The sequence below is a fragment of the Aplysia californica genome, unplaced genomic scaffold, assembly GCF_000002075.1.
Source record: "Aplysia californica isolate F4 #8 unplaced genomic scaffold, AplCal3.0 scaffold00100, whole genome shotgun sequence".
NCBI classification, from domain to species: Eukaryota; Metazoa; Mollusca; class Gastropoda; order Aplysiida; family Aplysiidae; genus Aplysia; species Aplysia californica.
This window is the reverse complement of record NW_004797370.1, coordinates 1,431,540-1,458,105: the sequence shown is the minus strand read 5'-3', so window position 1 is coordinate 1,458,105 and position 26,566 is coordinate 1,431,540. Positions and strand designations below refer to the sequence as shown.

Genomic DNA, 26,566 nt, shown 5'->3' with positions numbered 1-26,566 from the left:
GGGGGGGTATTCTGTTAATGAGGCCAAGTTCAAGCAGGCTGAGGCCACACATCAAGAGTGGCCCGTGCACGGTTGCAAGAAAGGTTTGGGGGATGCCTTAAGATGGAAAGCTTCCAAATGAATGGTCACTGCATTCCCCCGAACTTGAACCCCCTCCTTTACATCAGTTGAGTTTTTTTTTTTTAAAGACTAGAGTCTACGGAAATAACCCCCAAACAATCGAACAGCTGAAACAGCCAAAGAACTGACTCAGAAACATGCAATAGGGCTAGCCAAAATTTCCAGCACCGTATACGAGTTTGTAGGCCAAGAAACAACCAAGACCTCGAGCACATAATTTTAAAAGCCACCTCTCTTCTTTAGTTTCTTGTCACTTTTAGATAGATTTGTGTTTTTAGTGCACACATACTCATTATGGTTGATTTTAAAGAAGTTTTAGAGTTATATGTTTCGCTCAATTTTGTTGAAATTTTTAAAATTTATTATTTCTTGAGCATGCTAATTGATTTTCTTCATATTCACAAATGTGACCTCCCATTGGTTGAATTTTATTTGTTCGAAGTTTTGTTGAAACTGCCCTTTAAAATGGGTCTGCTTTTTTTTTTTAGAGACATCTAGTTTATAATAAGAAGATTTTGTGTTTTGTTTCACCGATTTTCCTGTTTAAATTTTATGCATATAGTAAGGAATAAAAATTAAATACTTATATGATATCTCTACAAAGAGATTTGTCTGTTAAAGATACAAACATTAAACAAGTATGTGACTGTGATTCATTGGGAAAAGAAACGGGAAGTCAAAGGTCTAATCTGTAGCACAGAGATATGAATGCTGATACCCTAGAAGATAAAGTTTTATTGGTGTAGTTTATATGGCGTTGTTAATGTGTGTGTGTCATGACATATGTGTGTGTGTACATGTGTGTTAGAAAGAGAATCTGTGTCCGTCTGAGTGTGCCTCTGCGTGTGTGTTGTTTGGGGGGCAGGGTGTTAGTGTTAGTTTAATGTCATGTCATTTCTTTGTGGTAGCAGAAGCTCTTGAAAACATGTCAATTTTTTCAATTCTGGGTCAGAAGGGTTATCTTATCTTTTCTTCAGTTTGTCAATGGTCAAGAGTCTTGAGCTGATCCTGAGTGTTCTTCTTAACAGTAATCTCTTGTTTTCAAAGGAGTCGAGTGTCAGTTTGTTGGCTTCTGAATATGTCTGTTACTTCCTATGACTTGATCTTCAAGGGAAGTCGCATCATTAACTGGTTTTGGGGACAAGCTCGATTCTGTTTAAGAAAACCACAATGCAAAAATTAGATCTAATGCTTGAGACGGGGTTATTGAAGCAAATTTAAATATTACCTTCCTATCTGGCTCCTCTTCTTCCCTTGATAATAAATTGGAAAAAATCGTTCTCTCATTGAACTGCATGGTGCACATAACTTCATGGATGAATTGTCCAGAACGTTACACAGACATCGAAAATATGATGGGTGGAACTGAGGTTTTTTAGGGGGTTTTTTTCGAGGGGGAGGGGGGAGGGAGGAATATTGATTCTAATTGTCAGTCTTGAATATTTCAAACGTTTCAAGCTTCTGTAAAATATATATTTGTTTGTCTTTGGTGGGACTGGTCCTGTAGGAATGATATTGATATATAGCAGCAAATGTCACAACGTTAGGAATATAGTATACTCTTTTCGGGCTATATCACTATCACAGAAAAGAAAATGATGACTTATATTGACTTTTGAGTGTTTTGTGATTTGTAATGGGAACGAGAAGGTCATGGTTGGAAGGGTTTTTTTTGTTGTTGATCTCCTTTGTCATTTTCTTAGAGTGGCAATGTTCTGAAGCTAAATCTTCATATAAATGTTTACAAACTTTTAAAGAGAGAAAAAGTAATATTCGAATTCTCAATTTGGTATGGCTCAAGAACTGGGAAACTAGGAATGATACATAGCTGTTATTATTTCTACTAGCTACAGTTTTGTATCAATTGATTTTTTTATGCTGCAGGGACTTGAGTGAAGATGAGGAGTTTGTTGATGAGCTGAGGACCAACTTCAGATTCCTGGCATCTGTGATGTTCAGAAGAATGAAAAAGGTTAGAGTTCACAAATTTTTCACATCTGTAGGTATCAGCCCTCTTCATTTTAACTGCTATGACTGACTTCGTATTTTTCTTCATTGCACTTTTAGTTATCAGGGGTAGTCTACCTTTTGCTCTTTAATCCTCAATGTAGCAGATTTTTACAAGTCCTGCAGGTTGTCTTTTTTTCTTTTAGAGTATAGTAATGCACTCCTTTCAGGAATATTTATTTGTAATAACCAAGGATATTTACCCGTTTTTAATAGGGTTTCGTGCAGAATTTGAATTGGCCATGCAGCCTAGACAGGATTTCTATTATTTAACTTTCAGCTACCGAGGAGTGTGAAAATTCTGAGAAAAAAGGGCTCAATATTTTCTACTGACCTTGTGTGCACAAACCCAAGATGGTACCAGGTATATTTACAAATGGAGCAAGCCTTTATGTCACTGAACTGAAGAACACGCCCCTTCCCTCTTCCTTATGATATTGAAATGATATGTTTTTTTGTGTTCTATGCCATAAAAGTTTCATTTCATGTTTTGCTGTACAATAAGGAAAACTTGATGCCGATCCACAAGATTGGAGTTATTGCTTTTGTGTCTCTGCCTTGTGCATAGTTAGAGGTTGTCACTAGCAGGTCTTGCTTCTTTACTCTCCTGCTGTTTTTGTCTTTCTGCCTCTCTTTTTCTCTGGACTAGATGACATTTATTATGTGAATTAGGTTGTATTATCAAATTTTTAAAATATTCTTTCTCAATTTCAGGTTGATGTTCCTGAACTGGTAACTCAGAGAGTATTCCCTGCTATAATGAAGCACATAGACATCTGCTTGCAAGCTTACAAGAAAGGTATTGTGGGACTTGGTCAATGTTTCACAACTTCTTTCTTTGAGGATTTCTAAGTGTGACTGGAGATGCATGGAAATAGAAAAATGTTGGGCTTTCTTTTGGTTTTTGTCCTGCATGGAAGGCCAGCTTCAAAATAGATTAGGATAATAGTTACCAGGGTGTCCATCAAGGTCGTAAAAAAGTTGTAAATTCAGCTCCCTGGTCGAAAAGGTCGTAACCTTTATTATGCAGTTGCGAGTGCCGTAAAACTTCTACTAAATTAAAAACAAATAAAAAGGTCGTAAATGGTAGTAAATGTGCAGTGACGGTTGTAAACAGTCGTAAATTAAGCCTGCATACTGAGTTATGAACCCAGCGAGACTTTTCAGTGAACAGAGTCATAGCCGCAGTACTCAGCGATTACCAACTCCCATCTTTTGTTATTATTCGTTCAGCTTTTCGAACAGGCGGCTATGGCGGCAGGCGGAAGTGAATGTGACACGGAGGCTCGATCGGGAAAATCAAAATCTACTTTCGCTTTCGTTACTACTCGGAAATTTTCTGGAGATAGTCTTATAACGCAACATTTGTGACATGTAGGTTGTGCAGTATAAACGCTGTGTCGCTGTGCAAATAAAATTTAATCAGTACTCGGACGTCACTGTTCTGTCACTTGTAGAAAAAAAAAAAGAAAATACAAGCGTCGTCCGATTTTTATATTTTCGGGCTCGCCATCGTGACCGGTCAGGGAACCTACACGCGTTCGCATCACATAATACGGCATCATGTGAGTAGATTTACCTGGCCGGTTGTTGGGGTTGCCAAAATTCATTCGGTCTGAGCGTTGCAAAGTATAGGACTACGGAATGGGGACAGGGATTATTGATATTTTTTTTTAAGTTACACTCCGGGGGGGGTGCTGAAGGCCACACCAGAGGTAGATTTAGAGCTCTCTGCAAAGCATGCGTGTTATTGAACTTAAGTGTACGTGTTTCATTGGATGGGTGAAAGTAAATTATAACTATATGTAGCTTTCTGTTCAAGACTGGCAGATTTTCAGTGTCACTGCATCTTGCCCTCCCTCAGTTGTTACAACTCTCACACTGCATGGGTCTACTTGAGCCATTCATGTTATTGCTTTAATTTCAGTTTGAGCAAAAATTGTTGTCTTTCACGTTCATAATATGAATTAGGGCACCCTAACTGGTTCTTGTCGGTTGATATTCTGGTTCTAGGCTCTTTCGCAGGCTCAAAGCAGAATTCATTTTTTATATAATAATGAGAGGAAAATATAACCGACTGATATTAAGACTGAAATACGTAAGTCAAACAAGACCCCAGTGCCACACTAACATGTTGTTGTTTGGATATATTGTATGTGTGTGTGTGTGTTGTTGTTGTTGTGTAACATGCCCCTGGTAAATTGAGAAGCTGGTTTGGCAGTCGGCGTGTGTGTATGCGCATTAGGTCTAAATCTAGCAGCGAACGAACCCGCGATCGTCTGTCTATCCTCCATTTTGTCGACTGGACTTTGTTGTATGTCATTTTCATCATTCCATACACATGTAATATTATGGTATTGATGGCGCAAATGAACTACCTTTTTCGAGCTGGTGTGGGGCTTGATTTGCTTGGTAGTAAAAAAAATTTTCCAGGTAGTAAATTTTTTCTGGAAATATTGCTGGACACCCTGAGTTATACTGACAGGATGTCCAAAAGTCTTCCATACATTATTTCTTAGAGGTTTTTTTATGGCTATAAACTTGTATATTTATTTAAATTTACCTTGTAACTATATCATTATATATAACTATAGAACTTGCGAACATCCAGCCAGATACAGTGACTAACTTCATCATAGAAGAAGCAGACAACATCAAACAATGCTGCTAGTAATAATGTTGGAAATTGTGATAGGGGGTTGTGAGATGGAAACGGATCAAGGTTGTGATAAGAAGTATAACCAGTATAGTGGTGAAAAGACATGTTTTTACTATAAAACATGCTCACAAAATTGAATCTGCTCTAATGGCCACCTGTCCAAGACTGTAACCTGTACAAACAACCTCCTCCCCCCCCCCCCCTTTTGTATTAAAAAAAAAATATTATAATGACACTCTCCAAGATGTCCATTTATCATATCATAATATATATATATATAACAAATAGTACGTGCTTGTTCTGAGACGTTACAATTTTCAAAAATGGTGTGTGATCAGTGTTTCTCATCTTGTTTCCACAGAGGGATGCAAGGGAGATATGCAGAAGGTTGTGCTGGAATATCTCGGTTCCAACGTTCACTGTGCTATGTGGAGCCGTAAAGCTGAGCTAGAGTACTTGCGCCGACTTGTAGAGTCACTTTTTCCATATATACTTCGACCGCAAGCTCTGAATTCCAGGTGGGTATTAAGTCTAATTTTTACCCAAGCTAGGAAATATCCTTACAGTGGTGTTCATAAACATAAGTCGTAACACTACACTTTCTATGTTTATGTTTCCCAATGCGAAACATTTTGTACCAGAACTCGGTAACATTTATAGTACCTGACCTGTTTTGTTATCAAAATTTACCTTCTGTTCTAACAGTGCTTAATTTCCTGTCTGTGTCCAAATACAGTGCAATCATGTGATACTTAAATGCTTTGCCTCCAAGCATACTAGAATTTTGTTTGCTAGAAAGAAGACCAAAATTATTTGTCTTTGAGGAAACTTAGGTTACATAAACATTCACAGTGGGTGGTTGGAGGGTGCTCTGGTATGGTTTGCTCCTTTTTTCCTATAAATCAAACATCTATCGTCTTTATCTCCCCTCCATATCTTATGTGTTTTGTTACTCCCTTGTAACACCACTAATCTTCGGCAGTTATAGGACTTTATTGTTTTGCAAGTGCCCTTAAACTCTTACATGAAAAAGAAAAGCATTCACAGGGCACAGTTTAGACATATTATTTATAATTCATACTACAAGAAGTTTAAACACCTTCCTGTATTATCTTTTGGGGATTTTATCCTGTCTTATGCATTTTCTTATGTTGAAACAGCTCCCTTTAAAACTCTACCCAGTGATTTTTGTTTTCGATGGTTGCAAAGGTTTTGATTTGTTTTATGTTAGGGTTTTTTTTTTTCATTTTTTGTAACCAGAAGTACAAACTGTACTTCACAGTGCTTTGTATTCGAAGGAAAGGAATGTCAATTTATAATATTAAACTGTTTAATCTTCATAGTCTACTCTTTGGAGGGTTTTATATGTATAGAACGAAATTTAGAAGTAATAAAGTGTTTTTCATCAGAGCAAAGTTGGTGAAAGATATCTGCTAAATACTTATGTATATCTTTGTCTTGCTTTGAACTATGGTGCCTGAATATATCTGCCAGCCTAGCAAAGCCATCCATATCCAGGGCTTCTAACCGCAGCTTATTTGCTGGCTTTGGTGTCTTTGGTTTATTAAAACATCATTAGAATTCACTGTTGATTTATGAAATATATACATATATTGCATATCAGTAGGATATTGATAAATGGATAATGAGAGAGTTTTTAGTGTGTCTTCAACCTTTTCTTTTGTGCATACTCACATACACATATCGTCGCAAGCTGTTAAAATGTACTTAATCCAGAAAGCAAAATTTTACCGAAGAGAAAAAAACAACTTTTGTTTTTGTAACAATTGTGCCTTCATTATGTATTTTTTCTTTCTTTTTTTTTCAAAATTTTAAATTGTGAATTCTGACAAAATATTTTTAAGCACATTCAAACAATACCACAGATTAAAAAATAGCCTTAAGAAACAGCGATAAAATGTTTCAGAATTTTGGCGACAGTACATTGTTTGATGATAAGTGTCTGTTTGTGTGGGTGTGTGTGTGTGTGCTGTGATGTGGAATTCTAAAACGCTAAACTTTTCTGTGTTATTAGCATCTGCTTCACTGAAACTGATGATTATGACACTGACACTTTCGTCCCTGTTCTGAAGTAAGATTCTCTCATTCTGGGATATGCAAGCATTCGTTCTTATGTTTTCATTTCTTTTCATAAGTTTTTCCTTTTATAATTGTTTTGCATCCTGCACAATCACTTTAATGCTCCCATTTGTCAAAGTCAGGAAGATCCAATAGTAGTAAAGGAAAATACCAATTTGAAGAAACAGCTTTCAGTGTCATTATGTTGCATTGATCTAAGCAAGTCTTTAAATCTCCGGCTAATGGCTTTTTGCATTGTTCTCCTGTGTCCTTCATCAGTTGGTTTTTTTTTCCTTTGTATAGTGATTGTACAGTAATTCTAGGATTCCCCATTTTGAAAAGTCTTCTGTTTGTCAGCTCCGCAAAGGTTCACTATTTTTATTTTTTTTGGGTGCTGGTTTTTTTACTTTCTTTGCCATCTTCATTCTGCAGTTGTTTTGTTGGAAATTACACAAAAGCAACAGTCAGCTTGGGTTTTTTTTTCTTTAATACACTACACCACATCTTGCATGTCATGTCTGAGCAATTTTGTACCGCTTTGAGGCAGTGTTAAACAAGTGTTATTATGAAATGTTCCCATTGTTCTCCTGACTTGTTTTGAAACCTCTGAGTTGAATCTGGCCCTCCTGTGCCTCAACATTCCAGTTTTAGCTTAGTGATGATGATCTCCTGCTGTATTTGGAATTGTTATGTTTAAAGCTGTGAAAATGCATGATCCAGTTTTCCTGATAATGAGCAGTCCCAAGAATACTGTGATTCTTATGCATTTTTTTCCCATATATTTTTTTTTCTTTTTTCAACAACTTTGGTTTTTGGAATGCCATGGTTATTCCAGCAGTCTACAGGCATGTGCCCCTCAGCCCATTGCTGTATAGTAGAATGGGAACATCTTCATTAACACTCTTCCTTGTTGCAGTGTATAGGCTGTTTTCTTTTTGGGAGAGAGGATATTAATTTGTGAAATAAAAACTGTAGTTCCATTACAATATTGATGTTTTTATGTGTGTCACATGTTCAAAGCTATTTTTCTTCTACTGTCAACCAATTTCTTATTTGTAGTTATTGCACTCAACAGCTTGCTCGTGAGAAACTTGTATAAGAAATTAATTGCCTTTGTGTTATTAAATGTTAGCACTCACAAGCAACTGGTCCTTTTTCACTCATTGCAAAACACATTACTGTTTGATCGCCTCAGCTCAGGAAACGGGGGGAAAAAAGCCCCAATGATTTATTTATACTTTCTAGTTTCAGTCATTGTTTCTCACTCTTGTGCGTTCTTGTCCCATGTTAATTTCTCTTTACTTTAGCTGCAAAGTTTTTACATTTTACATTGATTGCTTTCAGCCCTTTTGATATTTCCAAGTAAATTTGCCTTAAAGTTTAAGTTCTTTCCGTTAACTTTTGGGTCTGTTGTCCATACTGTAGAGTCAGATAACAAAGAGAAATGTCAGAATCACTTGATTCCATAGCGCAGACATTCATCTTTTAAGGTTGCCTTGCAATTTTCTTTGAAATCTACAACTGAGATTAACTTTATCAACACCTTAGTACATTCTGAATTTGAGAAAATTATGTGAGCACAGTCTTGACAAAGATAATGAACTTGGACATCCATTTTTTTCCCTTTGTTTAGTGCTTTATTTAGCTCCCTCCCTCTCCCTTCTAAACATTATTCTTTTCTTTCACTGTATCAGGAGCACATGTGCTCTTGTAAGAGAGCTCATAGCTGGCTCTGTGTTGCTACCTGCTATGGATGCCATTGGAAATCCTGTAAGTATACCTGTTTACTTCTACTGACTTACATTCTATTTTAGTTACAACACTACCAGTGAATACAACAGACAGTGAACTGTGGAGAGTAAAGAAGTACCTATTTTTATGCTGATTCACTATTGACTACATCTGAATAATAACTTTTGCATTAAATCACATAGAAATGATGGTGAGACGGACACATGACAAAAATGAGTTTATGAACAAAGTGAGCCCATACTGCTTCTACACAAACTGCTGTTTGCTTATGTGAGCTTCTTTGAGGTAATACTTTCACCGTACTGTCAGAGTAGTTGACGTGTACACTGGTTCCAAAGGTTCTACCTTTTATGTAATGTCTGATTATTTTGTGCTTTTGTACTTTTGAAATTGGTGTTCTCCCATACCCTTCTTGCTAATCATTTTGCTTGGTTTATGCTGCTTGCTTTAGATTTTCCAACAGATAAATTTCAGACTTGACTTGTCTTTATTGATGTATGGCGATATGTAATCCATTCTCTGTCTTGCAGGATCTGTTGAACAATTTGGCGCTTATATTCTTTGACAACACTCCGGTAAGTTCTTTGGTTTGTTTTTGAAGTTCTTCCTTCTCACGTGACTGAATATGGTGGGGTGGATGGGAAAGGTGGAAGGGGGGGGGGGGAGTAGCTGTTGTAATTCTACCCCTTCCTCTCAGAACTAGGAGTGAAAGGACCTTGCTGGTGGGGTACTTTTATACTCAGCATACATTCTGTTTTGGGTGAGGCTTCTTTTGTCCAGTCTTACTATATCTTCTGCTCAGCTCTCCTACCTGTTCTGTCCGAAAAGTTAAAAATAACCCCAGAGCGCTGCAGTGTTGGTTACACCTTTATAACCTTTCTCTCTCCAGCCGACATTACTTTTAGCAAAAAACAGAGGTACAAGTTATATTTATTAGGAGCTTTTTTGTGTTGGCTTTTACCATGGTTGTCTGTGGTCACTTCGTTGTACCTGATACTGTTTTTGTCATAATAATATATCTGTGAAACTGGAAGAAATTATACTGTTGAAAGTTAGAAACGTTAACCAGTTTCTAGTTAACAATGTACTGTAAAAGATAGCTTGCCTTTGCTGAATCAGACTAAATTATATCAGCATTTTTGTGTCAAGGCATTGTTAAAAATAATGCATGAATTTGTAACTGACGTAATTTTGGTTTGTGTATTTGAGATTAGTGAAATTGTTCATACTTACCTTTTATAGATGTTGGTTCTGGAGTTAATATCACTCTAAAAAGTTCAAAGTTTTCCTCTCAGTTGGATACAATATGCTCTAACTTGCTGTGAATGGTCTTTCAAATTATGTAAAACAAAAAACAAAACAATAGAATGTCTGCGCAGTAGTCTTTATCCAACCGACTTAAGTTGATGCAGAATGCCTGTGTATTTTATTTTACTCCAGCCACCAGAAGCCACAGAACCGCCCTCTCCCATGGTGCCATTCCTGGGTCAGTTCAGCCAGGCGAAAGCTCGTAATGAGTCGGTTAGTGATGATTAACTTATATGTGTCATGACATGGTGGAATCAGGCGCTCGTCAATTTTTGGGGATGTAGAGTTACTGATATCATCTGAAAGCTGATTTATTTGCCTTGCCTCTAATGAAATATATATTCATTTATCTTGAAAAGAGCTCAAGATATTTGCGATTGAATGAAGTGAGGTCGCCTGGTTTCAGTGGTGAAATTGGCGAGAAAATGGCACCCACAGTTTGGTAACTTCAATAGCTAAAGAGTCTTTGAAAACTGAAAAATGACATATTGTGCCTTTAACCAATGTTTTTCAGTAATAGTCACTTGGAAATGTGTTTTTATATGGACGTAAAAGAGGTTATTCCAAAAAATAAGAATTTGATAAAAATTTCCAAACTGGCTGAAAAATGCCTGTTTCTCAGATTTCGTTATATTGACGAGCGCCTGATTTCACCACGCTGCCTCACATAATGTAGTAGAAATTTTTCAAGACAACCACCCATTGTCGAAGAGAAAAGTGATTGTCTTCAATAGGTGGACGTCTTGGAAAGGGTTATTGTAAATTTTAAAATGCAAGGAGGAAAGTGGGAAGTAGTTGTGTGTACAAATAATCTTGAACAAGTGACCTTTAGAACAGGTTCAACTGTAGTTTGTTGTGTTTACGTAACATATTTTAACACTTGTGCTCTATGCTCCTTACAATGTGTATCAGCGCTCTTGGTCCGAGGGATCAGGGAGATATGGTCTTTTAGTATGTGATTTATATACCCTGTGCTCCTCATTTTATTCTATGAGCTTTTTGAAATTCCTATCTTCCTCTTTCAAGTACCTATTAGGTGTAACGGGTTTGACTGAAAATACTGGGTTTTGTGATGACTTGGCTGGTACTTCTTATGATAACTAAACAAATTGTCAAATGAGATCTGTTCAGCTCTGTATTCAGTTTCTCATGCTTCAAAAGCAAAAATCCTTTATAGTGACAGATGGATGTTTTACTAATTTTCATGAGAAAAGCAAAAGTACTCAGTTACTTTTCATTTTCAGTGTCTACGTTATGAGCTGAAAGATGTCATCAACCCCGATCGGCAAGAACTGCTCTATCCTTTCATGCAGTTCTTGAAAAGTGAAGCAGCTATCAACGTTTTGCAGTTTTGTCTGGCTTGTGGTAAGTCACAGCTTATGAGTAGTGACAGTGTTTGTACCCTCTCTCTCTCTCTTTCGCTCTTGCTCTCGCTCTGAGCTGAACTGAGCTGAGCTGAGCTGACACAGACCAGACTACTGGATCTTTTTCTGTTGTGTTCATTTTAAGGTACACTGTCTGGAAATGACTTCAGTGAGAACTGTGTCTTGTTAGACTTAAGAATATTTTAAGGTATATTCTGTCCAAATGACTATTTTTCAATTGTATCTTGTTTTCAGTAAGTAATTTTTACTCTACATTCTGAGCCCATCAACGTCTGTGGTGTAGCAGTAAGGCACTTTTCTGTTGCACACAGGAGACCCAGGTTTGATTCCTGAGTGGAGAGGATTTTTATTGAGTATCTAGGTTTTTCTGTCTTTTTGCTGGTGTCCCTCACAGGCAGGATCGAAAGTCTTCCTCCAAAATGATGTAAATTGTGTTGATAAGAGTGTAAAAACAACTAAATTTTAAAAGATGACTCTGTCCTCAGATGACTTTAACCGTCGCATATTGAGCCCTGACGTGTCTCAGAGTGAGTTTGTGGAGCTGCACATGACGGCCAAGGACCTGTACAAAAGCTACTGTGCTCCAAATGCCTTAGACAGAATCAAGTTTGATGATGATGTAGTAGAAACCTTGAGAGAAGGTAAAACCTGCGGCTGTGGAGGAAATTTGAAATGATGATGCAGTGGCATTGTAAAGGAAAATATGTTTTGTCTTTTAGGAACTATTTTTTCCACCTCACTTAAGAGTGTCATAATGGCTCAGCGAAATTCTAACCTTAAACAAAATCATGTCGTTCATTCATGTGAAACTACTAATGTTGACTTTCTCAAGCAATATGTTCTCTTGAAACACAAAGTATGCTAACAGCCAGGGGACAGTGGGATTGAAGCCTCCTACACTGACTTTTATGAAACGCTTAAAGTTTCTGACATTGACTCAGTATGAACAGTTGTATGATAGAAATGTTATAGGAACAGGAACTTTGACAATGTTATTTTGTTTGTTTTGGTACAGTGTTTTACTGCGCTCGCAACTGCATAAGGTCATATGAGCGTGCGGGACACACCTATTATTTTCAGTTGGTAGGAAATTTTGAATTTTGCCCGGGTGGCGGCCGAAGCCTACTCTTATCGATTTTAGACCACCAAGGGATGTTTAACGTGCACAACTTGCACACGGGCCCTCCAAGATTTTTTCGCCCTTGTCCGAGAAGGCTAGGTGTAGATCTTTCCTACCAGAAGATCAGGGGTTTTTCTGAAAGACAGCAGTAAGAAGAAGCGAAGGAGTAGCAGTAGAAAGGCTGCAGAAAGAATCAGGAGCCCAAAGGGAGGGGCAAAGGAGGTGAGGATGTGGGGGCAGAAGGAGGAGACGAAAGCAGACGACAGAACATTGCTAGAGAGCGTGAAATGAGGTGAAAGGAGACAAATTTAGAGAAGAAAATTTTTCAGTGGCTACCCGGATTCGAACCCGGGACCTTTTGAGTGAGAGGCCAACACCTTAACCTCTAGGCCACGAGAGTCCCCTGACAATGTTATGGAAGAGTTTTAAGAAGAATAATACTTCTTTAGAGTAGATTTTGTGCTCAATGGTGATGCATTTAATTTGTTTTGGAAAGGTTGACTGTCACTATGAGGGACTTATCTTGTGACTTTACCTAGCTTTCCATGTGCATGTCGCTGTGAAAACATGGAGAGGCAATACAAGTTTAGTCCTTCTAATCACACTATGGCATCGATGGTCCAGTGGTTAGGCCCATAGACTCTCAACAGTAAGGTCATGGTTTTGAATCCCATTATGGGCCCAAAGTCCAAAGTCATTTCTTTGGGAAAGGCACTTCACGCGAATTTTTCTCACTTCACCTAGATGAGAATGGGTACCCTGCTATAGACAGCTAAAGATCTAGTCACTTTATTAGTGTTTGAGCACTTAATGAGCTGCTTGCACTGTATGCTTCCCTGAAAGCGGAGAATGTTTCTTTGTGTTTTTGGGTCTGCTGGGTTAATAATAGTTATAATACTCAAGGAGCATCCTGAAAAGCATGGATATACACTATGTACATGTAATGTTATTATTATTAATCTCTGACATTCATGCAGAATACAACACGAAAGACTTAGTTGTATTTTGGGTAAGGAGAAAAAATAATAAGATTGTTTATTTTATCTGTCAGAATGATGAATGAAGATCAATATAATTTTGTATTATTTCATTTTTTTTCTCTCTTTATTTACAGTTGTTGAAGGCCCACCAGATCAAGTGATTCGTTTGCGGACTTCCACACCACTGTTCAAGTTAGTGTTGTCTTTCTTTGTATAGCTTTTTACCTCGTGTGGGTAAATAAAGGACTCCTGACAGGTGGTCTTTTGAGTGTGTTTTTGAACAAGACACTTAGGTCAAATTTAGGGTGCTGCTATGTGGTGACCAATAGTGGGTTCGTTTTGATGTCTGTTTGATTGTCGCATCCTTTTCTTGTCTAAATTGTAATTTACTTGTTATGTTGTCCTTAGTATTTGCCCTTGCAGGACAAATTGCCAGAACTATTAAGGCAAGAAGAAGGCAGAAGAAAAGAAAGTAGGTCAAGTTAATGACAGTTGTTGCCCTTTATTGTTGTTCCTGAGTAAATGGTGGTTCACCTCCTGTTGATATGCAGTAAGTCTATTTGTTACGCACAAAGTAAGGATTTGCAATTCTTTTTGAGTAATACTTTTTTTTTTCAAACACTATGTATTAAGTATCTCTTATGGAAAATGTCCCAAGTTCAGTTTCCAAGGGAGAGGTTTTTTTGTCTTGGCTTAAGAGTTAATGTGCTAATGTACTGTGGGTGTGTGTGAGCGTGTGTGTGTATGTGTGTTTTTTTACAAGATTTCTTTATTTGGTTACAGTGCAGAAAATTTCAAAGTTCTTTGCATTTTATCCTTGGGCATTTAACTGTTCTTTCAAGTCTAATAACATGGCTTTATTTCTGTAATATTCTATTCCCCTTAGAATTTAGAAGTCAAACCTCTTTTAGTTCTAAGTTCACAATATGTAGGAAAATGACATGGTGACATTGCGGCCAGTGTCAGGTGTTGTGGCTAGACTTTTTCACCTTTAGTGCAAAAGATGTAAGTTTGATTCCTATGGAAGTAGATAATATAAAGAGTTAATCCATCTTTTAGCCGAATTAACCCTGAGAGCCTTTTGAGTCATCAAAAATGTGTTGATGATGGTGTAAAACATTTACTTAGAAGTATAGTATAACATCTGGCTCATTTTATTTCTTTTTCCTTTCCTTGCAGAGCCTATGAGCATGCCTACAACCTGTTGGAAAACAACTTCCTACCCATGTTCCATCAGAGTGATGATGTAAGTTGTTCATGACATTAAATGCTCTATAATTTCCTCTTGCGGGTCCTTCTTTTAAATCTAACCACAGTTGGTGTTTGTGGTAAGTGTAATAGTTGGTCAGCTTTAGATGTAATTGAATCACTCCAACATTTATTCTTAGCTAAATGTTTGTGGAAACAACAGTCTTCTTATCATGCATTTGAGTGACTATGATTTTATTGAACCTTCTAGATTTTTATTGTGTGAGTTTATTATGGAAACCTTATTACTGTATTTCTTCAGTTTAGATGGATGACAATGAAATTAATAAATGAATCCACTTGAAATCTTTGATATGTGTGAGTTTTTTTATTGAAAACTTTTTTTTTTGCTAATCAATGAGATATGCAAATCAAATGTTAATTTAAACTATGATAGCTTCCTAGATCTTAGAATGCCAAAGTTTACCTAAAAGCTGGGGGTTTTTTTTCAACTATTTCCAGCCTTTTTACCATTGTTAGTTAATTAGCGTAGTAGACAGCTGCTTATATGTTCCCTCCTCTATCAAGTTGGTATTACGAAACATGTACAAGATTTGTTATACTGGTCTTTCCTAAAAGATGGGTGGTTGGTGGGTGCTCTGGTGTGGTTTGCTCCTTCTTTCCTATCGAACATCTTTTTTCCTTTTCTCTCCTCCTCCTTTTCTTGTGTGTTACTTTCAAGTAACACCTTCAATTTTTGGCACTTATATGACCCATTTGTGTTGCAATTGCCATAAAATTCCTACTAAAACTAATTTCCAAGAGGAAATTGTTGAACGGAAATCTAACAATTTCTTGTCAATCGTAACAGATTTTTTTTTACTAAACATCAAGTGTTTCAATGTCTATGTAATAAAATTTTAACTTAATAACAAACTTCCTGTACCGCCAATGCCTTCTGTTTTCAGTATTACAGCATGATCTGTGGAGGACGACCAAACTCGGCTTTGTCTCGACAAATGTCAAGGTAACAAATTGTTTCGGCCTTTGCTTTTGGAATGGGGTTTTTTTTCACCAGTAACCATCAAATTAAGGGAATATTTCAAACCTTACAAGGCCAGGACAAGATTTGTACTTGTCAGGAAGATGAACACACTTCATAGAACACTTTTTGTCAGTATCTAGTCCTTGTTTCAGGATTGTGAAAGTTTAAACTGGGTTTTGGTGTCTTGTCACACTGCTCCTTGCCAATGAAATGAATTTAGTAGTCTGCTGTTACCATTTTCAAACATTTTGTATGATTGTTTATCGCATTTTACATAGAGTGGCTTGGTTTGTTTGTTTTTAATAGTAATTTCATATATTGTTGCGGTCAACAAGCTAGTACAGGTTTATATTTCCTTGCAGTTTTTGCGCGTGTATACCCCTTTGTTATTGTCTTGACTATTCCTCTTAGCTCTTTTCTCCATGGCAATGCTTCTCTGGATGTATAACATTGTATACAGACATTTTGCCTTGTAACAGTTTGCAGTTTGAGTGTATCGAAGAAAAGGAAAATAGCTGCTATTCTGCATCATCTGCATAGTTTGTATGCTCTAATAGAAGTTTATAATGATGGCTTGAAATGCATGTGGTTTTTCGATTGTATGTGAAACAATAGCCTGTACCTGTGCCCTTACATTGCATATGTGGTGTGACGTTATGTACTCCTACAAAATTCGTAACTGGTCAGATCTGATTTTGACCTCAGACTCTCAGTATGTACTCTTCTGCTGTCTCTTTAAATGTGTGTTTTTGCCCCAAAGTGTCTTCATTCAATATTTTTTTCTCTTGCAGAATTTGAAAACTGTCTTTATATGCTAAGAAAATAACATTCTAAATATTCTATTTTTTAATTTTTTTTTATTTTTCAATGATCATAGTGTTTCAGGCATCTGCATGTATAAGTTAGTAACATTGATTTCTGCATTTTCTCTCAAAGTTCTTTCGGGACAAAGAGTAACAGCCTTAGGTAAATCAATGTTGTAAAGTAAAGACGTTCTGGTGTTTAGAAATGACCTGTGAATATGGAACCTTTGTTGCTGTCTGTGGATTATGATTTTTGTCGGTGTTAGTTGAGTGAATAACTCTTCGTAGACGTGCCATGATACTAATACGTAGACTTCTATTTTATAATTCTCTGTGCAGTGCAGGAGCAATGCTTCTCCCCCTTTTTTTTAATATAGAGGTGTCACTTACAATTGGGTTTTTTTCTTAGATTAATTTTTTTTTTTTTTCGAGGAGCAATATTGGACTTTTGAGACTTTGTTTAGTATCCCATTCCTTTTTTGCTATGACTGCAGTCTTGTAAGGTTTAGAAGACTTGAAAAATATAAAGGCATCTATGGGTTTTCAGTGTACAATATATTACTTTTTAAAATGTAATTGGTTTTAAAAAATTTGTTTAAACTGACTTATCTGTAATCCTACAAAGCCCTTTCAAAACCATGGGTGGACGATGAGAATCTATGTAATATACTGGGGAAAAAAGCACTTTATGTGTATTTGAAGGTTGCTACTACACATATGTATTTTCTTAATCAAATTAGACACTTTTCTCCCTCAACAATGGTATTTAGGGTAGTTGAAGAGAATGAGTGGTCATTTGAGAGTGTATGTTTGCATAATTGCTCGTCTTTCGTATTTGTTATTTTGTTGTTGGTTTTGTTTACATTTTGGTTTCTTTTATTGATGCTGTGCTGTAGCTTTTTTTTTTCCATCTTGTAGAGTTTTGTTTGATGTTATTACAAGTTTGATGTGATCTTTATTTCAAGTTCTAATTGTGGTGTGAGTGTGAAATAACATTTTTCTTAATCTTTAATAGGATCTTTCTATTAAGAAAAATGTTTTTAAAAATTTTAGTAGTGCAAATTAGTTCTAATTTTTACAACAAAAATAAGCAACCCTTGTTTGGAGTTTGTTGGTTCTGTTCCAAAAATTTTGGTGCAAACTGCTGTTCAAAGTTGCCTGATGATGAGCAAGAGGCTCTGAGATAAGATAGGAGAAGGAAGATAATGAAACGATAAAGAGAGAGAGGGAGGGCGGGAGGGATGAAGTGTGGGAGTTCCAGATATTCACATAGCATTAGGTGTATTAATGTTGAGTGTGAAATGAAATATTGAAAAGTGGGAAATGTTTCAAGGGTCTAAATAATTGCTGTCATAAGTGTATAGATCTTTAAAAGATTGCACCATAGAACAAAGATTCAAGACTCCCAATAAAACGAAAAAATGTGTCCCTTAGAAAGCATATTCTTGTGTAATTATTAACTTTTGAAAGGAGATTGTTATTCATTCATTTCATAGATTAAATTAAGATTGTCTGTTTAATTTTAACCTTACTTTTTTTTTCATAGTATTTTACAATGAATGCAGAAGTGTGAGTTTAGCCTTTAATGAAATCTTGTACGACAGCTTCCAGAGTGCTGTTGTGATGAAAAATATTTTGTTTCTGTTTTTGTTCCATATTAACCCCTTCATGACACAGGGTCAGTTCATGCTTTACCAGGCACAATTTTGGATCAGGGACAAGAAGTAGCGCTAAAATTAGTGGTCAAATGCCTATAATTAGACCTGGTTTGTAAATACTACTGTCTTTAAGAATTCTTTGTACGAAAAAAAGTAATAGCTGAATGTGACTCTGCGATTAGTTTTAAAAAATGCATCACCTAGAAGCAGTATGCAGAATACAGCCTATAATGAATGGCGTTCGTCATCATGGTCCACGCGCTTCGCAAAGCATGACAAACATTGTACGTCACAGCAGCAGCTTGGCTCCTTCGCTGTATAAGAAAAAAATTTAAAACAATGTACTTCATATAGGTCACAAAGGGGTTAATGCCTCGCTAGGTACTATAAGGTCATTTTGAAACCCTCTACCCCATTTGGTTTTGCCTGGTCCAGTGTTAGCTACAGCAGACCCTGAGATGACAAACTGACTCAAAAGAAAGCTGTTGTCTTTTTTTTATGTGTATATCAGTGCTGTAGTTCAGTGCATTTTTATTTGTGTATGCATTTATGTTGTGTGTGTGTGTGCCAACATGCGTGCGTGCATGCGTGTGTGAGTGAGTGAGAGAGAGAGAGAGAGAGAGAGAGAGAGAGAGAGACTAAATAATTGAATCATATTTTTCTTTCCACTTATTTGGTTTTCTCATTGTCAAGCATACTAAGTGTGTCCAGAGTGTAAATATTGATGTCTGCCCCTTTCTTTCTTCATCCCTATTCTTTGTGGGTAACATTTCTTTTAAACAAAGAGTCATCTTATAATTACAATACCACACATATCAAGTAGTTTGATGATTTTTAACAGACATTTACTTCTCTTGATAAACCAAGCAGGTACTAATAGATCTTCTGATGTTTCTTTACTCATTTCCTTACCAGCTTTTATGTCAATCTGATCAAAAGTTATTTGTAAGTAAGAAAGCGTTCTTTTTTAAAATTTTGTTTCGTTGTTTTGTCTTCAGGGGAGTTCTTTCTGAATGTCAAAGAAAGTTCTATTTTTATTTGAATTGTTCCTCAGTCTACAGCAATCATGCTGGTTTTACAAGTTTGTTTCTGTTCAGTCTTTTATCTGATTGATGATTTTAAAAGTTATTGTTTTTGCTGTAAAAATGACTGAAATATCCTGAGCCATATGATGTGTTTTGATAAGAAACAAAAATAAGTTTATACTAATATTTTTAAAGTCAACATTTTACTGACATTGAGATGATAAAACACAATTAATCCAAATCACCAGGTTTGATTCTTGTGTAGGTTATCAACAAATATTACAGTTATTTGTTGAAAGGGTGACTTCTTCCTGTCTGGATGGTCTTCGTTGTGCTTGTCCTATAACCCGTTTTGAAGCTAGACTGCTTAATTACCTTCTTTGCAGTAATAACTTTTATGAAAGACAACTCTAGAGTTTCTCTGTTCGGAAGGCTTGTGGATAAGTCTTTGGGATTGAATAGTTGGGGAAAGGCTAAGCCTTTTATGTAAGTGTCTAAAGTTTTTTATTATTGCATCAACTATTTCAATTTCATTGATTTCAGAATTTAGTTTCAATCTCGTCTTGTGCCTCTGTCTTTTTAGGTTCAGTACAATGCGATTATTGCCAAGACAAACTTTAAGATAGTCTTCAAATTATCAGAAAAGTTCTTTAACAGGACTTTGCTTTTTTTTTTTCACCTTAATACTTGGCGTGGTTGTTGTCCAGTAGTGAAAAAGCAGAAGAAATGATCTTGGTGTAAAGTACATGAAGTGAAAATATAGAAGTGTATCTTCAGATCTGGATAAACCTTTGATAGCTGTAAGAGTGTGATTGGTCATTGCTGCACAGTTTTTTTAAATTTGTAATAGTACCAAAATATCTTCCTTTCTCTTACTGCAACAGAAGTGTCCCAACAGATTTTGCTGACAGCTCATTTAATTAAAATTGATGCGGGAGTTGTAAATATATTTCTTTTTTTATTCACACCAATACTTTATCATAACCCCAGGTGTTTCACTTGTGTGAGGTGGCATTAACCGGGTTTTACTGTCCATGGTTAATGGAAGTGTACTGATGCATATCTGCCTAAATTTTATTTCTAATAGGTGCCTCATTTCCTAATATTTGGTAACCTCCGAAGGTTCTAGTTTCCACACTTTCTGAGGGTGTTAATGCTGTTTCTTCCAGATATCAACCCGATACTTGATTATTAGTAGATGCCTTTTTAAGTGTTTTGGAGTCAAGCTAGACATAGCCCCCCACCCCCACCCCCTCTTTGAATCATTAAATGTTTCTTGGTTGTTTTTTACCATGCAGATGTGATGATGTATTTCCTAATCTATGCTGAAGATTTTAGATCCTTCTTTTAAGGGTTTTTTTCTGGAGGATTTATATGATTTCTTAATAAGATTTGCTAAAGATGCAGATTGTTTACAGCTGTACTTTATTATTTTGATAGGAATTATCTTATTCGAGTATGTGTTTTGTGTGAGCATGCACTGTGGGGAAAGGGAGATTTTACCATGACTCATGTTTGATTGTGGGGATCTCAATTTTACAAGTTTTATCAAAATGCTTTTTCAAGTGTGAGATATTCAAAAGGAGAGATTTTAGAGTAAAGTGAGAGATTTTTGTAATAAGGGGTTTTGTTTTGGACTTCTTTTTTTGGGGTGGGGGGGGGGGAGTGTTAAGGACGATTCGTCATTTGAAAATGACGGCTGCTAAAATATCTGTTTCTTACAACTTACACTTTTGTTTTCTTTTTCTTCTCAGGCAGCCAAAGAAAAAAGATTTTTCTCTTGCCCAGTTTAGAAGCAAACTGAAAGATGTCTTCCGTTCATCTGGTAATTTATAAACAATTCTATGAACAAATTTAAAAATGAACATGCTAATGATGATTGCCTTTTACTACTAGAGGTCTCCGCACATGTTACTGGCTGATCAGACCTCTATATTTCTCATTTATTGAGCATTTATTACTTTCCTGATTGTATGGTCTTATATATTCATGGACTTATCACTACTCACAGATGTCCTTTTAGCGTTTGATTTGATGATTGTTCCGTCTATACTTCATGCTTTCCTTTTATTTTCCTGATCTTTTTGGTCTGTATACTGTTCAGTTCATTTTATGTTAAGATTGCTTATTTATCTATAGTTTCTTTTAATTTTATGTGTCCTTTGACATGAAAGTATTCAAGTCTTTATATATTGAACCCTTAAAGTGTTTTTTTTTTATTTCAGAGGAAAAACTTGCCAGTTTTGATTCAGATCCTGATACTATGTCTCTGAATTCCTTGAATGTGAGTGTGATATTATACTTTCTCTAAGTCTATCCTGTCAGTCCACAAATGTATGATAAGGCTTATATATATATAATCTTCTCTTCACCTTGCTGGGAATGGGTTGTTGGACTATAAGTAGAATTATAGTGGTATGCACATAACAAGAAAGACCTTGCCGGATGGGTTTAAAAAGGTGGAACAACATGACATGTCTATCACAGACGCTACACATGTAGCACAGGACAGAAACCTGCACCTCCCCTTGCAATCCTAAGGATACCAGAGGAAGGAAAAAGTAAAATTAAGTAAAGTAAGCATTAAACAAGCTATGAGTCTGTGACTCCCAGGAGTCTTCTTTTCTATCAAATGTCTGTCATCTTCATCTCTTCTCCTTCATTTTTTGGGGGGTTTGTTTCACTCTTGTAACACCTCTAATCTACAACACTGTTATGACCTTATTGTGTTGCAAGTGCTCTAGAACTCTTACTAAAACTAAACTAGGAGACTGACATGGAAAACTGAAATATCAAGCCAGCCGAGGAAGTTATTGAGAATTCATATGTGTCTTCTTTTGGTACACAATTATTAATGAAAACTTTGTTTTTTCAAACATTTTCGAAGTGTCCTTATGGGTGGTTGGCGGGTGTTCTGGTATGTTTTGCTCCTTCTTTCCTCTCAAATATCTGTCATCCTTATCTCTCCTCTTTCTTTAAGAGATAAGATAAGATAAGGTACTTCTTTATTGTCCACATTGGTTTGGTGTTCCGCCAAGTACACATGTACACACACATATGCACACACACACACACACACACACACACACACACACACACACACACACACACAAACATGCACACACACACATATGCACATACATGTGCACGCCAATATACACACACACTCTTCCCTCACACATCCTCTCTTCCACACATATCTGCACATAGCCATAATAATATGATGGTAGGGGCCTATGCTTGAACTCACAAACAGGCTCACAGTCACATGCATAATATAGATGAACAGTAATATAAACATTAATAGTGTTAAGATAGATACTTTCTCAGAATTCTTTTTATTGTGTTTATTACTCTCTTGTAACCCTTCTAATCTTTGGCACTCATATGACCTTATTGTGTTGCAAGTGGCTTAAAATTTACTAAAACTAAACTATACTAATAGTTGTCCATGGGTTTTTTTGTGTCCATTTCAGTCATCTTTGATACTGGATGAAGAGCTGGAGGATCCAGTGTCAGAGGGTGACTGGTCAATGAACGACCTGAGTTCCTGGCGTGTGACCATCCCCAGGATCGGGGCGAGACCCGACCTGGAGAACCCTCGGAAACAGTACTTTGTGTTTATCGTGGATGTGCGGCGAGTGGATGTGGGGGAAGGTAGTTGATAATAATAATGATGATGATAATAGATAGTATTTGTACAGCGCACACTCCTGCTCAACAGCTAGCTCTTTGTGCTTTACTATCTACATAATTAGGCAGGAAGAGAGAGAAGAAAGGAGAGAGAGAGAGAGAGTGAGATAGTGTGTGTGGGGGGAGGGGGGGGAGAGAAAGAGAGAGATGGAAATTATGTGTTGGTTTCTAAATGTTGCCATTTATGAACAAATATGTATGTTCATGTAATGTGTGCTATAAAGAGTGTTGAATTCTCTTCCAGTGAAATAAAAATGCACTTCTTTAAGCACTAGAAGCGGTAGTGTTGGTGGTGATGGCTGGTATAATGATTATCATTTTATCAGCGTTATGTTTATAGTTTTTATTTTCATTATTATTATAAATTTGTGTTACTTTTATTATTATTTTGTTACCGAAGTTGCACCTTACATATTGCCAGTGCTTGCCATTTATGTTGCTTTAAATCAGTATCTTCTTCTGGGAAGGGCATAACTCATTTCAGATGTAAAACCATTGTGGATCTCCTTATTCAAGATTAAACCCTAATGTATTATTAATTTTGTTTCTGTGTCTGGTCGGCTTTAGCACATTCCTGGTCAATATGCAACACGGCTCTTATTAAAAGGAGTTGTTAGACGATTTTAAACCTTTCTGAAAACAAGTTTGGTTTTTTTTTGGGGGGGGGGGTTTAACACATGTTAATATTTTTCTGTCGATTTTGTGAACATTGCCATTTTTTTTCTCAGGGGATGAGGTGAAATCACAGTGGACTGTTGCAAGGTAAGTGGGACAATGGTCATGTAAGGAAAAGGCTTTTGATTCACCTAACTGCAGTGCCTGTAGAACACAGGTGAAAGAAAGAAAAAATGAGTTTCCCAAGTTAGACATTTATTCATAATATCTTCTTTGTTCTGTTGTGATTTTTAAGTCAGAGGCTTGATAATCTGGTACTTTATATAACTGCACAAAGTTTTGTCCAATTGACTTTTACATGTGGGTGGTTGGCGGGTGCTCTGGTGGGGTTTGCTTCTTCGAACCTCTATCAGACATTTATCATCCTGATTTCTCCTCTTTCTTTTTTGTGGTTGTTACTCTCTTGTAACACCTCTAATCTTTAGCACTTATACAACCTTATTTTGTTGCAAGTGCCGTGAAATGTTTACTATAACAAGAGTTTAACATTTCCCTGATGATTGTGCACATCCACAATGTTACTAGAAGCAAGAGTTCTTTATGGTTATTCTTCTGTGTATTGTGGCTATGACAACTACTCTCTAATGTACTGATAGTGTTTGGCAGTCTTTTATGATATGAATGTTTTACTGAAATGCCATCTGAGTATGTTATCACCATAGTTCAGATAGCGTGTTTTTTAAAATACAAGTTCATAGCACTGTTCCATAAATTATATTAATGTTTTTTGTTCTTTTTTTTTTACAGACGATATTCTGAGTTCTATGTCTTGGAGCAAAAGCTTTCAGAGTTTCATGGTAATGATCTGTTTTATCAAGTGTTGTTTTGTTCTTTCGCTTTTTGACTGTTTTGGAAGTCTGCAGATCGCTGCAGCTCATTATATCCATATGTGAATAGAAACTAGAAACTTACTTTTCAACAGTAGAGTTGTTTTTGCAGTCTGTTATTAAGAATCCTGAAAGGATATTTTAAATCAATCTGTTGTTAATTCTATTGTCATTCCTGGGAGGTATAACAAAAAGAATTTGGCTTTGATTTTGAACCTTTTGAAGCCAAGTGAGGGGAGGGAGGAGGGGGGGGGGGCAGATAGGGTGAAAAGATGTAGTTTGCCAGACGCCAGACTTGCAACCATAAGGTCACAATGTCTGGGTCTGACTCTGAGTCCTTGGGGAAAGACACTTCACAAAAAGAATGTTATCTTTCACTCAGGTTGATGAAGATGCATAGCAAACACACAGATCTTGACAGTATTTTAGCATTTGAACGCCTGAAAAATGGCAACATGCACTGATAATTTCCAGAAAGCTAAGAATAATTTTTAATGCTACGGGTCTGTCATGGTAAAGATAAATTGTAAAGCACATTGATCTTTTCAATCGGGATACTTGCCGTATTAATGATATTGTATTATTATTATTGTTGTTATAATTATTATAATTATTGCTATCATTACTATTACAATGGCATGTATTATGATTATCGGGATACTTGCCATATGAATGCTATTATATTATTATTATTATTATTATTATTATTATTATTGTTATTATAATTTTTATAATTATTGCTTTTATTATCATGACAATTACATGTATTATGGTTATCTTTTTAGAAAGTCAGTGAGAGGTTTGTAAAGCATCAATTTACTTAATGTCTCTATCTTTGAAAGTGATTTTGTTCATCCAACAGGAGAATCTCTCGATTGTCAATTGCCAGCAAAGAAATCCTTTGGCACAAAAAATCAGAATTTCATGGAAGCAAAGAAAGGGGATGTGGAAAGCTACTTACAGGTAATTAAAGAGTCAGTGTGGTCTAAATTATGGGAGTTTCTTTTTTTTTTATTTTTTTTTTTTTACATTGAATAATTTCAGCCATGGAACATCACTTTGATATTGTTGCTCCTCTCAAAGCTGTAATTTGTCTCCTTTTAGAAGTATGGTTCATTCCTTCTTAGCTTCTATTCTTCTTTTACAACATTTGGTTCACTATATCACTACAGTCAAAATTGTCCAACACTGCCACTCTTTGCCAATGAGAAAAGTGGCTGTCCTAGACGGGTGGCCGTCGTAGGCCTGACTGATCAAAATGAAAAAGAAAAAATATTCTATTCTGAGGTCCCAGCCAGAGGCAGTGACAGACTTTGGGCTGCCTTAAGGCCTATTAAAATGTTGTTTTTTCATTTTTGTTTTTGTTTTTGGATTTTTTAATTTAAAAAAATAAATTTGGAGGGGGGGGAGTGTGGAAAGGGAGGTTCTGGGACTGTTGTAGTGTTAAATTCTATGAAGTGTATCGGGCAAGGAAGACAGTGTGCTGTACAAGGATAAAACAAAAGACAATGTCTCAGACAAGGAAGACTGAGTGCCATGGTAAAACAAACAAATGGGTTGCTACAACTCGGCAAATAAGTGACTATCCATATTTTCAGGACTGAAGGTGATACCAGCATAATATTGTTTAAGCGTTATTTTCTCCAGAATTTCTAAAGTTTTTTCTTGAATTTTACTGGTACAATTTAATCATGTCTCCATTTATTTTGCCTCATTCTGTGTCCAGATTTGTTACTGCTTTTTTAAAAAAGTGTCCTTTTGTCTCCATTCTTTTCAGAAATTGCTGACCAAGCCCCAGCTGAAGAATAGTGAACTATTGTACAACTTTTTAACCTCAGAGCATGAATTTTCAACTAGTTTCCTGCCAGATATTAAGCTTGGTAACTGACAACAAACCTTTGTATTTTTCTTTCATTATATTTTCTTGAAGCAAAGTGCTGTCTCTGTCATACTTTTTGTTCAGATGCATACATAATGGTCAATAAGATATTTCGGTTTGACCTCTAAACCCAGCGTGTTTACCATTATTCGATCTATCTATCATTTGTATCGTTAATATTATCTATTTGTCCAAAGTAATTACCTGTCATGGGATGTTATTTGTTTTTTATGTTGTGATCCAATTATGCTGGATGTTTGAAAGCAAAGCGGGTGGTTGGCGGGTGCTCTGGTGCGGTTTGCTCCTTCTTTCCTATCACACATCTATCATCCTTATCTCCCCTCCTTCTTTTTTGTGTTTGTT

At 36.3% G+C, this 26,566-nt stretch overlaps 1 protein-coding gene across 4 annotated transcripts in view; it reads left to right on the top strand.

Moving 5' to 3' along the window:
- The window catches only part of LOC101845083 (sorting nexin-14), a 56,416-nt gene that overhangs the window by 10,967 nt on the left and 18,883 nt on the right, over nucleotides 1-26,566 (top strand). For 2 of the 4 annotated variants that reach the window (XM_013080808.2, XM_035968964.1), the window contains exons 7-26: nucleotides 2,005-2,092; nucleotides 2,842-2,926; nucleotides 5,148-5,304; nucleotides 6,822-6,878; nucleotides 8,560-8,635; nucleotides 9,148-9,192; nucleotides 10,058-10,138; nucleotides 11,170-11,290; nucleotides 11,796-11,951; nucleotides 13,545-13,602; nucleotides 14,590-14,656; nucleotides 15,567-15,625; nucleotides 16,580-16,609; nucleotides 20,884-20,954; nucleotides 21,355-21,413; nucleotides 22,606-22,786; nucleotides 23,551-23,584; nucleotides 24,245-24,294; nucleotides 25,187-25,287; nucleotides 26,102-26,204. In XM_013080808.2, coding sequence (XP_012936262.1) covers nucleotides 2,005-2,092; nucleotides 2,842-2,926; nucleotides 5,148-5,304; nucleotides 6,822-6,878; nucleotides 8,560-8,635; nucleotides 9,148-9,192; nucleotides 10,058-10,138; nucleotides 11,170-11,290; nucleotides 11,796-11,951; nucleotides 13,545-13,602; nucleotides 14,590-14,656; nucleotides 15,567-15,625; nucleotides 16,580-16,609; nucleotides 20,884-20,954; nucleotides 21,355-21,413; nucleotides 22,606-22,786; nucleotides 23,551-23,584; nucleotides 24,245-24,294; nucleotides 25,187-25,287; nucleotides 26,102-26,204 — 1,679 coding nt within the window. The remainder of the gene's footprint in view (nucleotides 1-2,004; nucleotides 2,093-2,841; nucleotides 2,927-5,147; nucleotides 5,305-6,821; nucleotides 6,879-8,559; nucleotides 8,636-9,147; nucleotides 9,193-10,057; nucleotides 10,139-11,169; nucleotides 11,291-11,795; nucleotides 11,952-13,544; nucleotides 13,603-14,589; nucleotides 14,657-15,566; nucleotides 15,626-16,579; nucleotides 16,610-20,883; nucleotides 20,955-21,354; nucleotides 21,414-22,605; nucleotides 22,787-23,550; nucleotides 23,585-24,244; nucleotides 24,295-25,186; nucleotides 25,288-26,101; nucleotides 26,205-26,566) is intronic. The other 2 variants (XM_035968963.1, XM_013080811.2) reach the window with 2 other exon arrangements.